This window comes from Branchiostoma lanceolatum, chromosome 3 (assembly GCF_035083965.1).
Source record: "Branchiostoma lanceolatum isolate klBraLanc5 chromosome 3, klBraLanc5.hap2, whole genome shotgun sequence".
Classification (NCBI taxonomy): domain Eukaryota; kingdom Metazoa; phylum Chordata; class Leptocardii; order Amphioxiformes; family Branchiostomatidae; genus Branchiostoma; species Branchiostoma lanceolatum.
The window spans coordinates 15951566-15972756 of record NC_089724.1 but is presented as its reverse complement, the minus strand read 5'-3'; the positions used below and the strand labels follow the sequence as shown (position 1 = coordinate 15972756).

At 41.3% G+C, this 21191-nt stretch overlaps 3 protein-coding genes across 6 annotated transcripts in view; 1 reads left to right on the top strand and 2 right to left on the bottom strand.

Annotated features, from left to right (window-relative positions):
* The window catches only part of LOC136430584 (uncharacterized), a 29206-nt gene extending 25867 nt beyond the window's left edge, over positions 1–3339 (top strand). The window contains exons 32-33 of the mRNA XM_066421320.1: positions 261–425; positions 738–3339. Of these exons, the coding sequence (XP_066277417.1) occupies positions 261–425; positions 738–1150 (578 nt within the window). The 3' untranslated portion in view covers positions 1151–3339. The remainder of the gene's footprint in view (positions 1–260; positions 426–737) is intronic.
* A 1831-nt stretch (positions 3340–5170) lies between these two features.
* Positions 5171–18521, bottom strand: LOC136429414 (secreted frizzled-related protein 2-like). Its single transcript, XM_066419245.1, has 4 exons — positions 18290–18521; positions 18032–18214; positions 17304–17396; positions 5171–5529 (listed from the first exon to the last, which is right to left on the bottom strand). Exons 1-4 carry the CDS (start codon positions 18519–18521, stop codon positions 5171–5173), a joined length of 867 nt encoding a protein of 288 aa, XP_066275342.1.
* LOC136430585 (malignant fibrous histiocytoma-amplified sequence 1 homolog) overlaps positions 5423–21191 on the bottom strand; it is a 39379-nt gene continuing 23610 nt past the window's right edge. For 2 of the 4 annotated variants that reach the window (XM_066421325.1, XM_066421321.1), the window contains exon 4: positions 17304–17396. The gene's annotated coding sequence lies outside the window, so the exon portion shown is untranslated. Of the gene's footprint in view, positions 5530–17303; positions 17397–18183; positions 18215–21191 lie in introns of those variants that run through there. The other 2 variants (XM_066421324.1, XM_066421322.1) reach the window with 2 other exon arrangements.

Below are 21191 nucleotides of genomic sequence, written 5' to 3'. Positions count from 1 at the left end.
AGCAAAAACTGCTTGCATCACCGGATAATACATCATTCTGCCAACATTTAAACGTTGCATTCAAATGTGTGAACATTAAGGCAGAGAGCATCTTGAAATTATTTGTTACCCCTGAGACACAAAGTTTGTAGAGTCTTATTTTTTTTATAGTGTATAGTTTTTGTAGTGATTTTCAGTGACCTCATTATTTTGTGAGAGCAGTTTCTCTTCACTAGGAATGAGACAGTGATTTGTTGCACGTTTTCCTCCCTCCTTCCCAGGGAGTAACGTCCTGAGTGAAAGCTCCAGCCTGGCGGGTCCCCTGCCAGAGATAGTGGTGGTGAGCCGCCCTGCCTCTGGACTAGCCCTTCTCACCACGGGTACCACTGCACACACTGGTGCTGGGCAACCAAACCTGCCCGAGGTGGATGAAGGACACTTGTCGGGTATGGCAGTTGTTTACTGTTTGTTTTATTCATTTGTTTTTCTTAACAATGATGAGCTAATCTTTGCACACAATACTGTACATCAATTATGATACAAAGCTTTCTTCCCAACCCATCAATATTGTCTTTGATCATTTGCCTCATGCTTTCATTGACTGTCTTTGCTAATGTATTTCAAGGGCAAATTTGCTATACAATTTGCACAATCTAAAGTAAGATGCAATTCTTACATTGTTGCAGCATGAATAGCAAACTCCTAATTTGCATAAATGGGAAACTTAAACATAACACTCTACCTTTATCCCCCTCCAGAGTCCAGCCAACCAGAAGACAAGCGGGTGCGTACTCTGTCAGACAACGGTCGTCTCCGCTCCGTCTCGGACTCCGATTCCAGCTACCACTTCCCAGAGCGGCTGGGGAGCGACCCACGCAGCACGCCCCTTCAAATCCCCGATGACCCCGACGTCTTCGCCAACACCGACACCCACCTGTACCGCTTCACCGACATCGAGGTGTGGCGAATCAAGAGGAATGCGGAGGACCGGACCACGCCCACATCCACCGGTCAAACGGATCTCAAAGGTCGTAAAGTTCAGCCCGATTTTCTGTTGGACATTCTACAAGCAAGGAAACAGAAGGACGACTTGGCAAAGAGGTTTCTTAGAGATTTAGCCAAGGGGATGCAACAGCATACAGTTGGCTGCCTGGATGTATTTTGGCAATAATGAGCACTGCTGCTTTATTATACACTGGAGGAGGCCAGTAGAAAAGGTGGGAAGTTTTCATCTGTGTAGGCTTCCCTCCACAGTTTTATGAAATAGTCACCATAGCTCCTGTGGTCTAACAGTGTAAAGGAGTGTTATAAGTGCTGAAAATGCTCTTAATGTATTCTCTATAATTGCAGATACAAACTTGTGGCTGTGCCATGTACAACATGTTAGGGGAATTGCTGCACCTTTTGTTGCAGTAAGGTGAAAATGCCTGTTTTGTCATACAAAATGGAATGAAATACATGTATGTTAGATTTTTAAAAGTACATAAATCTTCCAAGCAAGGTATTTTATTCCAATGACAATTGTGGAGGAGAAATTTTATATAACAGCTGTAGGTATATCAGGAAAAGCCATATATTGATAAGATAATAATGTTTATGATGAATAATTTTGGGGACTAGTATGAAAGATAAATGTAAACTTTCAATTTTTAGTGCAGCGGTATCATGACAGGTATATTTGTTTTTATAAGTTTGATAAACAAGTGTATTTTATTGCAATGGTCAGTATTTCTTGCAAAATGGACAGAAATGACTCTGCCGGTATTGTGCAATCGATGAAGTGAGATCTAATAGTTTTAAACATGTTTTATTGTGCTTTGACACCTGGATTACAAGAAATGTTATGAAATGTATAAATTATTATGAATGATAGTATTCTAAATCTATTCCTCAACAGCATTTCGCAGTATACCAGCAAATGTAATGTTTATTTCAAAAAACGTTTTAAAAGATATACATGTAGCTAATACATTATTGTATAATGTTTTCAATTTGTGAGACAAAGGATACCAAAATCCGTCGTCTGTAAAACGTGAAATGTCTGAAATGAGATACCAGTAGATAGATAGAAAATTGATGTAGTTTCGATTTGCTGCTATAAGTGATCATAAAGAATCTGATTCTTCTTCAGGATTCTATAAAGAAAATCTATACTCACTCAGCCAAGTGCATATTGATAAAGAGTGAACAAAAGAACTACCATTTCCATCCACACATACACGTACAACTTGCAAGCCCGTAATGTTTAAACGAAATGACATGTTAACTTGCAAATCAAATGTATTGAAAGATTATAAGAAGACATGTTTATTACTAGGGCTGATCTAACTGGACTTGAAGGGTTAATAAAGTGAGCAAGACTAGTACTGCCATTTTCTCCTGACATTTTTGTAGTCCATCTTCAGAAAGGATATTGTGCAATATTTCTGACCACCCTTCTTGAGATTTGAAATGGTAGAGCCCTAAGCTAATTATAACATACCAGCATTCCCAAAGTTAATGCTTAAATACTCCTTTTGAATTTTGATGCCTCCTCAATGAATTGATCGCAAGTGTTCTTCAAATCTTTCATTCAACTATATAGTCACACACACACCTACACAGACACACACAGCACTAATTTCAGGAACCCGTAAATAGCCACAAGACTTCCAGCTTTATTTTTGTTTGACATGTGTCGACATTTGTCAAGGTATACACCGTTGTCATATACATTTTATAATATATATATATCTTAGTTCCAGCTATATTTCATCTGCAACACTAACTAGTTTATATAGTATTTTTTCCCTTTGCATTGAAAGCACACAACATGAACTACTACCAGCAAAGCCAGTGCTGATTTTTCACAGGTCGTACAACACAAGTCAGAACACCAGTACATACAATACAGGCTATATTGAGCGGAGCATAGAGTATGTTACAGAAACAGTCCCAGTTGAAACAGTCCTGTCAAGCCCTTAACCAGTACTTTGACACATAGGAGCCAGCTGCTATAGCATTGTGTTGCGCCAGGACTATTTCTGACTTTACCACAGTATGTGAGGAATGTCAAGTAACAAGAGTCTGTCCAGCAGTAGCAAAAGCTTGGGAGGACAGTCAGACTTAACGTCTAAATAGGCTGATCATTTACATTGTATACAACTTTCAGTCATGTTGAAGTCATAGGTATGCAAGCTCACCAGTCATGAGACAATTTTTGAGAACACTGTTCCTCCGTCTACTCAATTCTTCCTTAGGAAGCTCAAATAAAGTTGTCCGTGTGTCTTTCAAAGATCTTTCATTGCAAGTTTCTGTGTTATGGTTCAGAACCGAAAAAAATACTACCAACAAAGAACAATTCAATGTCATCTCTCCGAGGAACAAATCTCTCAGTCTTATACAACTAGTATCAATTTTAATGCAAAGAACAACCCATTGTCTCACCACACTTAACTAGGAACAGTAGTAGCATAACCAACATTTTTTTGTACTTTTCAAGTAGAAAAAATAACACTTTTGAATAAAACCTCTTTTTTGGAATTTTGTCAGTGTAACTGTAAAGAATAATTAGAATAGCCTATAGCAACAAACTTCAAGAACTTAACAGTCAACCATTCTTGCTTTCACTCCTATAACCAGCATCCAACTTCGGATGGTTCATCCCACAACTAGAACTACCAAGAATTGCATTCATTCCTAACCTTATCACAATGTGATGCAACATCGCAGTGCAGCCTCACTAGATACAATAATGAACTGGTTCTGAACACCTACTGTACAATCAATTCAAGTAAAGCTGAATGATAAGATTCTAAACGATTATCAATAGAATTACACAGTCTTCCTTAAGATACATTTTTGTATCTCAGCATCTACTTGCATCTTTGTTACGTTGTTGTACTTTATGATGTATTATAGGCTTTATTTCGTGCTTTCTACCATTTGGCAGCCGTCAATTATTCTCTATTAGTTCAGTTTACCTTATTCATTATAAGGATGTCATCATTAATGCATGCTTTTACAGTGCAAGCTTAAGTGCTACATGTTTGCATGCATCCCGAATTTTAAGTTTCTCAGTTTAGCCATAGCTTCCTCTAAGAAGAACCAGACAAACTTGGTTCAAAACCCACCAAAACTTGTGTTACAGTACGTCCTACCAATTTCAAGAAATAAAGACATTCTTCCAAGAAACACCCAAAAGATATATATTTTCCTGAACCAGAGCCATCCAGTAGAACAGAGAGGAAGCTGAGCTCAACTGGCGTCATTAACGTACCATGTTGTTAAATCTGGACTACAACTTATGCATCTAGTGTATTCTATTTGTGCTCACCTAACTTGGCCTTCTACTCTATTAACAGTTTTCATGCTTTTCCAATGTTTCAATCATCTGTCCATTACATGTGTGTCAATGAGTACTTTGTTTAATATACAGAAGCACCAAATCTACCTTAACTTCCACCATCGAGTGACAGTGATTGTCTTGGCCTTATGCATACCAGGAAGTTCCCAAAGACAGGTACCATGACCTTCTCGCAAGTCGGTTGGTCAGTTGAATTTCTTAATCTAGTATCAGTAAAAAGTGATGGCAGTGTCACATATTTACACATAGCTTTTTGTTGAAGCCACTAAACTAGTACAAGTGGACCTCGGGAAGTTGAAACAACAAGATTCTACATGTACCTCTGCAATAGCATTATCATTATTATCGTTATAAATAGCATAGTTCAGTTGATGCAGGCAACAAGATCCATTTATGCTTCTCTACCAACACAATGGGAGAAATTACTAATGTCATGACCCATGCTGTATATTAACAGTGGGTGAGGTCACATAGCTACATGGAAGTAAATGTAACTAGGCAGCAGAAGCTGAAATCTTGCACTCTGGTTACGTCTGGTAATAGTGTAATAAAAGCAGGCAACAAGTTTTCCTCAGTGTACATGTGAAATGTTGACATAGTCCAAGGGAGTACTAAATGTTTGGTAGCTCATGCCACTGTTTAACTCACATTAAGCTTCTGATATTTATTGACTTTTCAGTTTACATCATTGCTACTGAATGATTTGGCTTGCATGAGAAAAGATCTGCCCTTTCCAGTTTAGTTTTTCCTACAGTCTGTCTAAAGAGAAGCAGAGTCGGGATACTGCACAGTTATTGCATCCAATACACATCATCATCATCACCTCCCACCTGATAGACAATGTCGCTAATTTCTCTGCCGATTTCGGCCACGTTTACGTCCTCCCGTGTTCCCCTCTCTCTGATTGTCCTGACAGCCCTTTTTAAATGAGCGCGAAGCTTTTCGGAAGTCCTTAGAGCGCTTCCACTGCCGGATGACGGTGACGATAAACTGCTTGTCGACTTTCTTGCCCATGATGAGGAACTGGGACTTGGTGTCCTGGATCTCGTCACACGTGCAGACGTCGCTGTCCTGCAGCATCAGGGTCAGGTTGCGCATGTCACGTTTCCGGATCCCAGTCTTCTTCATGACGCGTTTGCGACGGCCCACCACGATTTTAGTGTCTCTGCGGGTGATCTTGATCTGCTCGATCTTCGCTCTTATAACTGCAAGATTTTAAAAAATAAACACAATTAGTAAATTCTATACCATGGATCATTGCAGTCATAAAGAGGGAGCATTTGACAAGTTCTACGCATATTTGTACAGGGGTCATAACTTTGTGACAGCATTTTTCTGCTCAGACCATGATTTTTAGGCACTATTGGTCCTGACTTTTGATTCAAAAGCCTTTGATTAAAAAAAGAAGAAGAAAAACAGTGCCCGTTCGAGACTAGTCCAAACAGGTTTGGATGCCCAGTTCAAAGTTCCAATGGTTTGAGAGAATTATGGTCCGGGGGACGCATTTGAACAGTCCAAAAGTAGATTGACGGTTCTTATTAATCAGGACCTTAAGACAACAAAACGAGTACAGACTTGCACTCTGAATTTTAATAGACAATTTACAATTGTAGCATTGCAACTTTCAAAAGAGTAGATTAATCTTTAGTCTGTATAACGCAAACTCCAGCTGTCCGGGGGTTTCTCTCCCCTCCCCGGGTTGGGAGTCGATTACAGGACAGCGAGCGGTCACAGGAGGCTTGATTGAATTCAGGCTAATTAAGTTTCAACTGTGTATATCCCCCCCCCCCCCTCCAAGCCCCAAGAGAGTTGATTGACAGCCCTGTGTGGTGATGTTTGGAGGCTGGTCTGAGCCCACAGTAAGAACAACAGTTGATGACCCATCAATCATCCTGGATTAAGTGCTGACGACAGCTGGAGGATGGGCCTGACATCCTCATTACTACATGTAGGCTACAGTAAAGGGCTGGTCAACACCACCCCAGCAGCCAAAAATACTTTAAGTACCAGCCAAATTTGACCAGGAAAACACTCCTGACAATACAATTTTGCCAGTTACAGTGTTTAATCTATCTCCTAGATAACCACTTTGAAAGTTTAGTTCTTTCTTCCTGACAGATAATTACTCAGGCTCAACCTGGAAAAGGATGTTTTAGCAAAAATGGCCTAACGGGACAGCCCGCTGTTTGCAAATGAAAGGGATGATTAGAAAACAGTGTGACGTACTGAACCATTGTTCCTCCCAAAAACGCCACAGCAGATTAGTTTGACTTAAATGTAAAGTCTTCCTGCAATTTCTCCCCAAAGGAAAGGAGATTAGTTCAAAGACTCTGATGTTATACTGTATGTATTTGTAGCTGTTGTAGCTGCTGCTAACAAACCCTATAACGAAATTTAGCGTCAAACGGCTACCTTAGCAGCCTGGAGGTTAAGGGGTTACATGTCATGTACTTCCCATACGTGTACCACAAAGTCATATAGTACAACTGTCATAAGATTGTAGAAGAAATGGGTTAAACAGTATCTAATTATCTAATGTACAAAATATACAGAAACCGTAACTAGCAATTAGGCAAGATGACAGATAAGTTGATGCAGGATTCAATCTACCCAGTCATTACCTTTTGACACACCCTTAAAACTGAGAAGCACTACCACAAGAAGTTACTTATATCTAAAGATGCTACTGAAAAGCACCCTTAAAGAGGCGTTCTGGTATTACTGACAAGGACTAACACAAGCATTTGAAGAAGACCTGTTTGCTTGAAGGACACATCCTGTCTTTCTGGGAGATCACCATACATACCAGCCTCTAGACAAGCCATTTGATACTACAGTCAAATCTGCCCAAGGCGACCACCCGGGGGACCGAGCGAAAACGGTCGCGATGGACAGCTGGTCGCCATGAAGAGGATTCCAATCATAACATGTTTCCAGCTCGAGGTGTTAAAATACCGTGTACCACGTAGATGGATGGAAAATTATGTGATTTTAGACAGCATGACCCCCACCAGGTTCAATTCTCATTGACAGAAAGATCCTACAGAAATTACATTTTCCGTTATCGTTGTAATATTTGTATACCGTTACATCGTGAGCAAATGTTTGTCATAATCGTTTGACTAAAAACAATGTCTGCCTCGATGACCTTACAGTTACAGCGCCCTCCCGCATTCACACGTTACGTTAAAGTAAGAGTACACACACACACACGCATATAAAATCTAGGTTTTAAGGCCTGAGACAAATCCCTAGAAAACACCTGCTGACCCCAACCTTCTTTTGGGCGCCGACCGCTGGATTAAAGCGGCAAAGGTTTTCGATCTGATAACTGAAGGATGAAAACGGAAAGTTGTGATACCGCCGCCGAGCGCGCGACCGCATCGAAAGGTAACAGTGGAGCAGAACGCACAGCGTCGGCGATTACAAGCAAGCAGCGCCCAATAAAGGTTTGTGAGAGTCATGGAAATAACAAGAATATAAGAATATTAATTTTCATCAATAATGAGAGCATTCTAAATATTCATACACAGATGCGTCGTGTTTTAGAAAAGTCAGCGTTATGCCGCGCTGAAACAAAGATGGCGTCGCGGACCAAGAAACAACATGTCTCGGCCAACGTTTTGCCCTCCACCGTGGAGTCATTTTCTGGCAGAATTTAGTAAGACAGAGACACATTTTTGTTGAAAATACAAGAAATAGATATCAATATCTGTGAAATCTGACTTTTTGACGCCATGCATTACGTGATCGTTTTGAAAATTGAGTTAAAACCGAACCGAGCTTGCGGTAAACTATAAGGTTACGATGGGCACAACGACATCGATATCCAAGTATTCACAATCCTTTGTATTTACAATGTTTATAGTGGGAACGTTTTATCAAAACACTTCATGGAAGAATCAATGCTTTTGATATATTTTTGTCCGTCAAGGTCTTAAAAACATTTCCGCGAAATCCGACAGCAAAATTCGATGTCACCACACGCCGTGCTTTGTGCGGTCCCAATTCGTGGCGGTCGCGGTCGCGTTGGACGGGTGGTCACCTTGGGCAGGCCGCTTAATGCTTGTGCCTATGGGGAAAATTTTCGGGACCGAGAAAAAGCGGTCGCCATGGCCAGGTGGTCGCGTTGAAAAGGTGGTCGCCTAGGCAGGTTTGACTGTATTGAAGAACATGCCTTCCTCTGTACAAGAATGGAAACACCATGGTGCTGTTGTCTTGACAGGTCCCAGCAGGAGGTATCAGTTTTGGACAGTCATAGACCCGATTTACTCAGGGAAAAGGACCTGAGTATGAGTAGTATGACAGTGGCACTTTTTCGTAAGGCATAGGCAGCCTATTTTGCTTTCTCGTTATGCAGAGCGTTTACTCTGGAGGTAATGTACGACAGGCCATAAAAATGCCTGCCGTATGACACCGCAGGCCTTTTTACATGTAAAAAAAAGCTGTCATATGACGGCTGTCGTACACTTATTGTCGTGCGATAGGTATTTTTTTCCTCCTGTAAATCGGGTCATAGTCCTTTGGGGGGAATTCAGAGCACTAAGTGTGGTTAAGACAAGATGAGATTGACAGAAAGTTGGGAATAGGACAACATAGGTAAGCTATTGGTAATGGTGTAGAACTAATACTGGCGGCAAGGATGGGCACCAAGGGAACAATTAGATACACACCCTATCGGACAGGAGGAGCTGTTCCACAGAGGATGAACACTTCTGATGGTCCTCCGATGGGTTTGAAATGTACTCATGAAATCAATATAATACATAATTCTGGGTGAATGTTCATGCAATGATCCGCCGTAAAATGTTTAAGTGGAAACATACATTTCTGTCACCTCCTGTAGTATGAAAACTGCATTGCCTATGCATCCCTTTAACGCGCACACTCCCAAATTGGGGGGCGATCCCAGACCTAACCAAGGGAGCTGACATGTTCAAGGGAGGAACCGCTTTAATGTACATCCAACTTTGGCACCTGTCTGGAACACCTGTTTACAACTTGAAAAGTTTTATTGGTGTGTAATGCAATTGTGGAAATTGAGACACGGACAAATTTTAAGAAATAAAAGGAAAACATTGTTCCTTTCAGAAAGACATCTCTTTGAAGTCTACCATATATATATATATATATGATGTTTAAAATTCTTCAGTTCTCTTAAAAGCATTTAAACAGAAAGTCAAATATGTACACCATTTGTTTGGTTTTGAATACACAGAAACAAGATGGGAACAGGAAATTCTTCTTCAAAGACTTTTAAAGCCAGCTACATGTACTAAGTATTCTTAATAAACTTAGTGTTGAAGTATGCAAAGAAACCACCTTACTTGTGACAATCCTCCATGACATACTAGGTATAACAAAGTTAATCATGCAACTTTAGTGGAAAGTCAGCAAAGTAGTTTGAAGCCAATGTAGTGCCAAAGTTTCTCACCTACATGTGAGTCTAGACTAGCAGGCACCTCACCTACACTTTTTCAAAATGAATGTGAAGTCTGTAATGATGGAGCCTATAGTTCCTATGTTTAGATGTTCTCAGAATAAAGTATTACAGTCCGTGCCAGACACACACGTCATGTCAAACGGCCCGCCGCATGCAATATCCCCCGCCCAAGTCAGCTAACTACCCATAAAAGACATAAATGTTAAGTGGGTTGGCACAAGACAAATCTGTGCCACTTCAACAAATGGCCAGCGCGGGACTCCCTGCCTCCAACAAGTCTGCCCAGAAATTGGGCGGTGTGTCTTAAAGAGGCCAGATAATGAGACTGTCTCCATGTGGCGACACCAATTGTCTGCTCAGGATTTTTTCCAATATTCGGGGAGACAGCTAATGGCACGGTCAGACACCTTAATTAATAATCCCAGCTAAATTAATATCAGTTTTCCTTAATGATCCTCTGGCGATTAATATCAATCAGTTCTTTGGCTCCTCCCAGTTTTGGGAACTGGCAACTTTCTGATGGAGTTCCGGGGAACTGTTGCTTCTGTCCCAGCCAATGGCGGATAGATGAATACGTTAACGGGACTTACCACTGTCACCACCTAATATCCAATTCCCAATAAGAAAGCCTGTATGTCTAGCCTGGAATCCATCCTATTCTAGCTTCCGGTGGCTCCAACGATCGCTTCCGCACAGAATAGTCAGGCCCCTGCCTCTATTCAAATGATTGGTCCTTGCGCCCTGCACTATTTCGGGAATCAAATATTTCTTGGAAGTAGTGCAACGGGGGTCAAACTTCCAAATGCCAGTTTGAACTTCGTTACCATGCCTTTATGAGGACCGTGTGACTCGCAGCCAATCAGAATTGTTGCCTACATGTATATCTTCAACAGAATACTCAAATGCCAATCATTTCTCTATTAACGGACACCAGAATATTTTGCAGGGAAGCAATCAAAGGAAGGAATGGAGCTAGAATACGATGGATACCACTGGCTATGTATATCTGCCATGAAGGATTCTAACAAAGAGCAGCTTTATTCCACTTGGTACTTTGACAACATTAATCATTGTCATTGTTCTGTTCCCTTCTATTCAATATTACTGCTACCTTGCTTTCTCAGAAGAGCAAAGGATCATGTAACCATTTTGGCACCAAGTTTAGGAATTTATACCCAAGGGTTGACAACGTCGTTCTCACAAGTACCAGTGCGTACATTCTAAATGAACACAGGAAAAGACTGCAAACATCTTAGCTTTTTCCCTTCTTTTCAATTAGGCCACAGCAAGTAAATTCTATGAATGACATCAGATGCTCATTAATTTTACCTGACTTTGAAAAAATTCTGTTCCTTCCAGAAATGGTCAACATGACAAGAAAGTACCAAAGATGGGAAATATGTCATGTGGTAGCCTTGATCGTACTTGGAAAAGTGAAACTAGTGTGGTAGCCTTGAGTGTAGTTGCCAACTTTGTGAGTGATACCAGTCTATCCCACTAGTGTCACTTGAATACAGGAATAAAAGACTTGTTGACTCACAGTGATACCATGTTTTGCTGCTTCAATTCTTGTTACAACATTTATGGTCTCTATTTTGGAAATTTAATAGGCATCTTTGTTTTACCCAACTTGCCTTTTTCTGTCATCTCGCATTAAACTTGGAGTCTGCAGAGGCAGTGTCATCCATAAAACTCACTTGCTGTGGCCTTACAGTAAAACAACCTGCTAGAAACAACCAAGTCTTTTTGAACAAGAAGTTAGAGGTATTCAAAAGACATTCTATAATGTAGGAAATGCATTGGCCTAAATTGATACCACAGAGTGACGTCTTTTTTTAAAAGAATAGTCTATGAATGATGACAAGTGATTTCAAGATGCTATGACCTTGTTCTTTTCTGTTGCCAAACACTTTGTTCCAGTTTAAAAGGGAAGTCTTCATTAAAGTTTAGTTCTGACAAGCAATGACAAGAATGCTACATTGAAAATCTGGACATAGAGCCAGGATAACAAAGTTATCACAGAAAAATAAGAATAAGTGACATTTAAGCTATGTAGTTGAGAACCTTTGTTTGAGAACCTTTGAGTGCCATATGTACTTGAGCTGCATTGGGTTTTTTTCTCACTTTTTTCTTACCATGTAGTTTGTGCCATTCTTACAACTAAAATGTGCAAAAGTGGAATTTTTCAAATGATAAACTGAACTAAAAAAAAAGGTTTGAGTAACACTGTCTTGCATCGCCAATGGTGTAACACATATACAACTCAAACTTGCCAGAACCTCACAAAGACTTTTATAGCAAAGTTTGTTTGCCTCTCCATAAAATTTTTCTCTGTTTGGCAAGTGAGGGACTGAAGGAAAATTCCGGGCATAGTGGTGGAATGGCACAGTTCCAGGGAAGGTTGGTTGTGTATTTAGAGGAGAGGGCAGGGTTGTGCTCCCCAGTGATGAATGATTAGTGCAGCTTGCCAGCCTCTCCCACTTGAAACAGTCTAGTGATTTTTGCAGAGCTGAGACAGCCTGTCTGGCCCAACCAGACAGGCCTAAAATATTAACCTGCCAGAAGTGCTGATGAACATTCAGAAGGTGAGAACTAATGATGGTAAGCTCATAATAAATGACTCTCCCCTTCCCTTCCTTCCCCACAAGCTGATCCAAACTTTACTCCAAACTTCTTTGGCACCTCAGGTTTGCCTACAGTACTAACAAACTCTGGGAACGTTGGCATGGCTTCCAAGTCACACCTGACCTTTCACAATGGGTAGTGATGAGAAGTCACTGTTCTGTCAGTTCAGTTTACTTTGCTAAATTGTCCTGTACTGTTTCCGGAATGTCAGTTTTGGCAGGAAGATGGGGTTTTCGTTCCTTTACAAAGTTGAAACGCAAGCATGAAGAAAGATACCTTTGGTTCAGATGCAGTGAATATGTTACTTTTATATATATTGAATGTTCTTAACTAATTTTTGTAAGTAGTTTTTAGGTTGAGATCCAGATTTGTTTGCTTTGATGCAGCAAATGTGACAGTTCGAGCTAAACTTCAGCTGAATCTCAGGCTATAGTCATCTCCTCTACAGCTCAATAGGACTTAGTTTCATTTTAAGGTCTTTCATACAATGAAGTTCATAACCTTCAACTTTTAACTTAGACTCTCTCCCCGTTTTGACACATTTTTACCTATGTTAGATATTTGATCCTTCCACCCATCATACTCGAGTAGATATCAGCCAATGGCAAGTCATCTGCCCCAGTAACTTTTCACAAAATACCTTTGGCTTCGTCCATGGACGACAATTAGTTTCTTGGTGAAAACAGGTGCAGCTTAAAAAGATGCTTTTCCTGTCCATTCTTGATATAAAGTTGTACACCTTAGGTTTGTTGTTTGAGGAAATAGCCTGGATCGTGTTGATCTTTTGTGCAGTAATACTGTAAAAATTTATGTTGGTTTAATGTACCAGTTTTTGCAAAAAGCTTTAGACTGCAAAATCTTCAGACTGCAAACAACAGCCTTTCTGTCAAAATGCATTCTGTTACTCTACTGCAGCGCAGGGCTCTAACCAGCCGGAAATTTTTGTCCGTAAGCATAAATTTTTGTATGAACATAACATGTCGAGCACCGAAGGGAGATAGAAATAGTCTGAATCGGCTTCGCCTCAAACTTCCGCTACTTTTCTGAAGATCTTTGCAAAAGTCCAAGCCCTGTCTATATCTTGACTCACGATTTTGTCCGTCAAGGTTTACAGATTGTTTTTGAATTTTTTCCGTAACACGGAGCAAAGTTCCGTAAGTTTACAGAAAAACTGGCGCTGGCTAGAGCCCAGCGCTCCACCGTGAACAAATGCCTCTTTTTTTTCCTTGCAGCAAAATTAAGTCCCCTCAAACTTCAATGAATTTACAGTGCCTTCAAAAGGCTTCAAAGGGAAGATCTTCACATCAGTATCATCACTGCCTGTTTCCTTTCAAGGGGATTACCTGCCCTTACTTCCTTATCTGATTGGCAAAGGCAGCATTTATGTAAGCAGACAGGCTGCACCAACACTCTCCCAAGGGAGTAGACCTCTCACCCACCAAAAGATTTATAAGCCAATTTTCCTTCTCATCAGAGCCAAATGTTACACTGTAGTGATGGAATGATAATATTGTATTTCACCATGTAACAACTGGGGTAAGATTAGTCTGAACCATTTGTCTGGTGAATATGCACTAGACAAAATCATTTTCAAAATGTATTTTTTTCTCATTGCGTTGACTTTGGACCATTCATTCTTTGGTGGTAGAGTAAATTGCATTTGTATGGAATCGAGTGATAACTGTTATAAAACCCATTCTGGCAGTGACTTAACAATCACGTTGCACTAACTTTTTGAGCATCCTAGAGCATTCTATAGAAAATTTAGTTCATCCAGGGTACTATAAATACTTAATTGAGGGGACTCAATTTTGCGGTAGGAGGGGAAAGGGGGCATTCACCATGTATTAAGGTCGCGGTTGAAACAACCGACAGAGCACATGTTCACAGTGGGATGATTTCATGGTGAGAGCACACAGCGAAAACCATGAACACAAAACCACCACAAATACTTCACAACTTACAACACAGGCGACAACTTACAATTGGGACATTTTTGCCCACTAAATTTGTTTCTACTTAAAACTAGGTCAGAACACCAAAGTGAAGCTAGCTCACAGACAAGTAACAACTACACAAATTTGTCCTTCCATCCTCTGACAAATAGCCACAACTGGCAGGTCAAGTCTCCGCATAGCCAAACTAACTAAAGACCTCGTTAGTAGAATTAACTGTGAGCGACAACAAACCAACTACCTCTTATCACCCCTAATGCTACCATCTTGGGCCATCGAGGTGGACATGCACTTGTCAAGTACCCTGTAATCCGTATTGACGAGGCCATGGTAGAAGACAGCTCGCTGTGCGGAGGAATGTGCATGTATGGCAGGGGTAACAGGAGTGTTATTGATGGCCGGCTAAGTTGACGTTGAACAGAGGGTCAAGTGTGGGCTTCATCCCAGATCAATTTCAACCGGCCCCAGCTGTAGGAAGTGCGTACTTAGCACAGAGGCAGTCAGAGGAACAGACGGGACCACCAGCGATCCCACAACTAACACAGTCTTACCGCATTAAACCGCAGCTTGGAAACACGGTTTTCTGAACAGCGTGAAATATCATCGACAGTCCCTGATAGAAAAGGGCTTTGCTGGTCTGACCATAGTCTCAAAGACTGTGATGAACTGGAAAGAATAAGTGGCATTTTTCCTGTGTAGTAATGCATGGGGGCATGAAACTCGTCTAAGGAATCATCTTCAAACAGGTGACACATACATGTATACAACCTTGAAAGCCTGTTTAAAGAGCTCTGTTTGACCCAGGGCTGTCTCCAGCTTTAAATTTTTTCCGGTTCCATTTAATGTTTGGCAGCTTGTGTTGTTGATTTTCTTTGTTACAGCAAATCTATAATTTTAAAGGAAACCTAAGCATTATTAGGGCCTGAAAATCGGATTTTGAAAGTCAATTTATTTATTAGTCATTTCTATACATGATTGGTTCAAACAACACTATCACAATATTCAGCGACGTCCATCATACAAAAATATGACGTTGTTGTGATGTGAGAACTCACTGAAAATCGTCACCATCTGTTTCTGTAGGCTCACGAAACTAAGGAAATCATTGTACAGCATGTTTTTGCGCGGTTTTGAAATGCTCTAAGTATGAAGTTATTATGCAAACATGCTAAATAGCTTTAGTAAATGTCACTACCATAAAGATATCAGCATTTCTTTATTTCCAAAATTTGGTCCCTAAATATTGCTTTGGTTGCCTTTAAACTAAAAAAAAATACATTTTCTTCAATTTCATGTCATGAAGTTCAGATTTTTTTCCATCCCACCTTTCTCTCCCGGGACAAAGAGACTGCAGGTCCTAGAGACAGCCGTGGTTTGACCTAAACCACATAAAAACTAATGATCCTTGGAACATTTACAACTCCAAGGAGTCCAACCTTTTACAACATTGCATGAAAATACCAAAAAAGTTCATCAAAATACACTTTTGAAAATACATTGTTGACGATTTCCATTAAAAATGCTTGACATTGTTTTTATTGGTAAAACTTGCTAGGATGTTCTATACTGGTTCCACTTTCTATTGGTCCGTGTAGTAACATGTGTCACTGTGGTACAGAATGGCATCTCTGTTGAACAGAATGTGTACAGTTTTAGCAATTCAAATCAGCAAGTCATTAAAAACAGAGAATGAATTTGCCAAGTCAGTTTTCTCAGAGGGGCATGGCATACTTACAACCCTACTATCTTTCCTTGGTAACTCAATCATTAACCTGTAAGTTTATTTATTTTCTTTCTCTCAAAAACCATTTAGGCTTGCCACCAGAGAGAAAACACACGTGACATGTACAGCGGTGTGTGTATAGTTTGCTCCCAGAACAAGTATGGAGTAGGGAGAGAAACCATCAAATGTATATTTCAGGTTGAATTGAAACCAGGAGATGGGCTGTTACTATCTTTACACACTTATCTCCAAACCGGAACAAACTTACAACCACAAATCAGCCCACACTCGGTGATATACTACCTGTCCAGATAAGAACATGTCACATTTACAACTAGGGAGTTTTCAATTAATTTCCCCAGCACACAAGTGTCTACACAGAAACAAATGGAACACTCATTTGCATCCTTGTGGACACCCTGATTATCTTGGTTGCTATAACAGTGATAAAATCCATTTCCTTTTTCAGACTATTTTACAGCTACATGTAGTAATAACCAGATGGTACAAAGGAGCTCTGTGATGGACTTTTGACAGGTTTTGGTCCCAGTTCGTTGCCACTGTCTCGGTATTGAGTGGCAAATTTGCACAGCAGCTACATCCATAAAACAAATACTCTCAAACAGAAAAGCATTGCGGATGAAATTAAAAGTACAATGTACAGTGTTGCCAAGGATGTCTTATTCTTTCTGAAATATATATCCCTCTCCTTATTATAATACATACATTTGTGTATGACTGGCAACAGGCTTCCCAATATCAAAATTGTCCTGAAACTGTCTGAAAGTTGATTAACAAAATGATTTTATTTCTCAAAAGTTAGAGAAAGGCAGAGGTCAGAAGAGCCACAAGTTGAAAAGTGAAAGCAGATTTTGTTAAAAATCAGACTAACAGTGTGCCCAAAAGTTTACTTTCAAAATGTCTGTCTGCAACGCACTGGCTGGTGAGAGACAAGTAACACAAAGCAGAGTGACAACATGTCAACAAGTTGTCAATCAAAACAACACTTACAGCCCTGAGTTATGGAACCTAAAGGTTTACAGACATGTGATAAGAATGCACAAATATTGGCTGGACAAATACCTGCAGGGAAAGGTCCTGCCCAGGACATTCCCCCCACCCCAATGTGACAGGCCCCGTCCCACCGTACTTCAGGGTCCCACCCCTGGCTGACCCGACCCATTCCGCGCGCAGAACGACACGGGAAATGGCGTGAACGGATGTGTAACTTACCGAAGTCATTTTGGCAGTAGTACCCAACCAGATCCTTCCAGCCCTCTCCGTTGCTCTGACAGGCCATGCACACTGGCTGGGGCTGATCCACCTCTGAAAAGACATGTGGAGCAAAAAATGGTGTCAGCCTCGTCCAAGAGTAAACTGTTTACACAGTAGAATACTTTTCCCCACCCCTTTCCTTTCACAACGGCTCGCAAATGCTGCCTATTCTTTCATAGCTTTCCAAGCATAGCAAAACCCACTGTGCAGGAGTAAACTATTTACACACTACATGCACTTCCCCTCCCACACGTAAAATGCTCCCCCAATGGTCGGAAAAGGGGCTAAATGGATAAGCCAATAAATCCATGGCAATCAATTATCCGACAACACATTGTTTCCGCTGTTAACACCTTTGGAACAAGATAAGGCCGGCTGATTGCACCAAATCATTTTGCAACAATTTAACGTTGGGCGGCATGAACTTTGGAGCGTAAAAAAAAATCACTGCTGTGGGTCTGAACTTTGTTCTGGTTGACTCAACCTCAAAAAATATGTCCTGTGGTCGGAACAAAAAAACAAGGGGATGTGAAGAGTAGAACAGCTAAAGCCTCACTTCCTGACAGGTGAAACTTTGTTTGAGTAAAAGAATCGGTCTCTAAACCTCGGTACGACCGGGGAAAGGGGAAGGGAGAGATCTACGACCGGCAAGGACTTGCCAAAGAGTAAGCCAGACACACACTCACCAGGTGGGAGAGGATCCACTTCCCCGGACTGCGTGGTGATGCAGAGGTCGTTGTCCGGGGGAAACTTGTCACACCTGAGCATATCCGGCCACGGGAAGCCGAACTTCAACATGACCGGAGAACAGCCGTCGCGGACGGCCTCGCACAGGGAGCGGCAGGGGTAGATTGGATGTTCCAAACACACTGGGGCAAACAGAGAGCACAGAAATAAACGGGTGTTTGGGTGGCACCGTTTAGGCAACAGTGGGACCCAGGTACCGGCCTGGTCCAACACTTCGGTCATTGTCTCGTGGCCTAAGAGGTTGGGAAGTCTCATTTGCGAGTACGCAATGTTTCTGCACAGAGTCAGCTCCGAGGGAATGGGCGTACACTGGGGCTGCTTGTTGTATATACGTTCACCATAGCCATAGTCCATGCACTGCACTTGACAATGGGTCAGGAACATGGCAGCCGCCACCAGGGGCATGAGGTTGGGAAGTCGAAGCTCCATCCTTACTGCCTTGGGAGCCTGCAGCCACAAGCCAGGTCTGCACTTTCACTGTATGGAGAGAGACCATCCACACTCCTATCCCACTTACAAGGAAAGTAATACCTCAAACAATTACCCTTCCTCGCATGGGGCCACTGCTGTCCAATCACAGGCCCCCACACCGGTCACCCACCAATGGGCTCCTACCCAAGCCGTCTGCCAATCAACTACTCCAGCCATTAATCAAGTGGCAGGTTGTAAATTTGTACAAGCCCTGAAGTGTCCTGGGGGATATCATTTCATCTGGCTCCAAGCAATTAACCACCACACTTTCACACTGTAATACAGACCCCAGCCAAGAATGTAAGCTGCCTGGCAAACAAGACATGTTGTGCCCATGGGGAAAAGATAGAACCTGCCCTTGTAAAGCCAAACACACATTGGGGACAGTGGGACATGTGGTAATATAAGCCAACATTATGCCTTCTTGAGGTTTCCAGCCCCTATGGGGTCGGGTAACTTGGCACCCCCCAAACCCAAACACGAAGATACCATGTCATAATGGAGACAGCTTTGACGTAAAGATTGGACTTTTATGGGCAGCGTGACGTTTGTGGAACAAACGCTGATGTCTCTGTCGCCTACTGGGACAGGTGGCTGGATCATTTTTTGCACAGAGGCAACTCCAGATCGGGGTAGACAATACAGTTATGTTCTATATTAATCACCGACAGAGTAATGACTTGCAAAGCCCAATAGATAAGCAGAAAGAAGATGTCACACTGTTGAAAAGATATTTTCACCATCACAATTGTAAATGTTTGAAGGACTGCTTAGCTCAATCCACAAACATGACCTTCTTCACAGTGCTTTTCTGGAACCCTTTAGTAGAGGATCTCCTTTTGATGACATGGGTCTAAACCCTGACATGTTGCACCCCAGGACACCACTACTGCAAAAACATTGCTCAGTTTCCCTAAATAGTGGCTAATTGACATTTGATCCCCTATTGTGAATCACAAAGTGGAACTAATGGAATTAACAGCTTGTAGAAAAGAATAAACTGCTCAAGCAATGAGAGTCAATATGACAAGGACTTGATAACGAGGATTATGGGGGGATTCTTGACGCCCCCATTCAAACCGTAAAAGAGCTGTGAAAATCAAGCAGACTCTAACAAGCTTCCAACCCCGTGATTTACTTTCATATACTGTATGATAAAAGCCTTTGCAACAACTCATTTTTCTATTTCCAAATCAGATAGACTATAAACAATGGCTATAAACATTTCTAAAGACTTTCCAACAGAAAAGGAGGCAAAACTGTGATCCATATGTTACTGTGAGCCGGAGTAGTTCTGCAGACTTGTCCACAGGCAATGCCACCATGGTCCATGCCCCATTGGCCAATCCTTTCCATTTCATGCACCATTTAAGGAGCATTGATTCTCCACTGCCTACTGCTGTAATTGAGCCCTGGCACCAGTCTGCTAGTTCCCCTAACCAAGACATAGGTGACATTATTTTTATCACCCTCCTACAAGTGAAACATCTGACAAATCATGGGGTAAAAGATTTATATGGCTTTGCTAAGTTGGATTATGTTAAGATGTCTAAAGCATGATCCAAATTACTATTTTCCTACTACTACCAGTGCTGCTTGTACTTCATACAAGATTGTTTGTGACATCTACCTTTATCATGATCAAGAATCAATTCAAAAGCAAAGCTTCTAACCTCAAGTCATATCAAAGAACCTTTCCTATATATACATAAGCTTTAATGAATGTGCTTTTGTCTAGCACCTGTTGAAACCTTTTCCATTGACTATGCCGTTTTCAATGCCTGTCTACATTCTTATAGTTTACAAAGGCAGGCTAATAAAACAAAACGAGGACACTTAAACACTTTTGAGAAGGAGAAGACAGGTAAGTTCCATTTTCCCTTTGTGTTAGAAATCAAAGTTTAATCCCTGCTACATAATAAATCATAGTGTTGTCAGCAAGTGAATATCACCTCAAATTTGGGCAAAGTGACAGGGGGAAAAAGGAGGGTTTCAGGCCCCATTAGGCCCAGAGCCCTGGGAAAACAGATCAGACACAGTCCTTTGACATCTGGACATTCCTGGTCCCTTCAGCAAAGGTACAGCAAGGAACCCTCCTGTCTTAAGGCACCAGGGGAAAATCAACCATTGGTCATTAATCAACTACCAACCACCAAACACTTAACAGTTTGACGGACATCTTAAAATGTTGACCCGTGCCCCGAGAAAGTCAACAGCCACCATTAACAACAATGCAATTCCTGGACAAAAAGTCAAACATTTTCAAGTCATTTCCATCTCCTGTGTGTATATACAGTTAGATTACTTTAGAGATACAGACAGAATTTCTAAAGCAGAAGCGTAAGAATATTTGAACTTACGGGGGTGTTTTTTCCTCACCGTCATTCTGTAACCCTACAAGAATCTGAAGTAGTTTTTTGACACACACTCGAACCACTCCTCGCTCGTTAAACCTTTCAGCTACATCCTCCACTTGTCACTTTCGAGTGGTGCTGAGCACATTTCCTGCACACATGTACTGCAGACTTTCCTTGCAGTCCCCTGTTTATCTGGACTTATAATTACAGGGTTGCAGATCACAAAGTGGGCAGTGCCATAATTCAAAGAAAAAAGCCACGAATCCCCTAA

Bases quoted from the DNA above. Each gene is read 5' to 3' on its own strand.
- LOC136429414 (XM_066419245.1), bottom strand. From the start codon at position 18,521: ATGGAGCTTCGACTTCCCAACCTCATGCCCCTGGTGGCGGCTGCCATG. The intron at 17,397-18,031 runs GTGAGTGTGTGT...ATGTCTTTTCAG, and splicing joins AGTGGATCCTCTCCCACCTG to AGGTGGATCAGCCCCAGCCA. The intron at 5,530-17,303 runs GTAAGTTACACA...AAAATCTTGCAG, and splicing joins CTACTGCCAAAATGACTTCG to TTATAAGAGCGAAGATCGAG.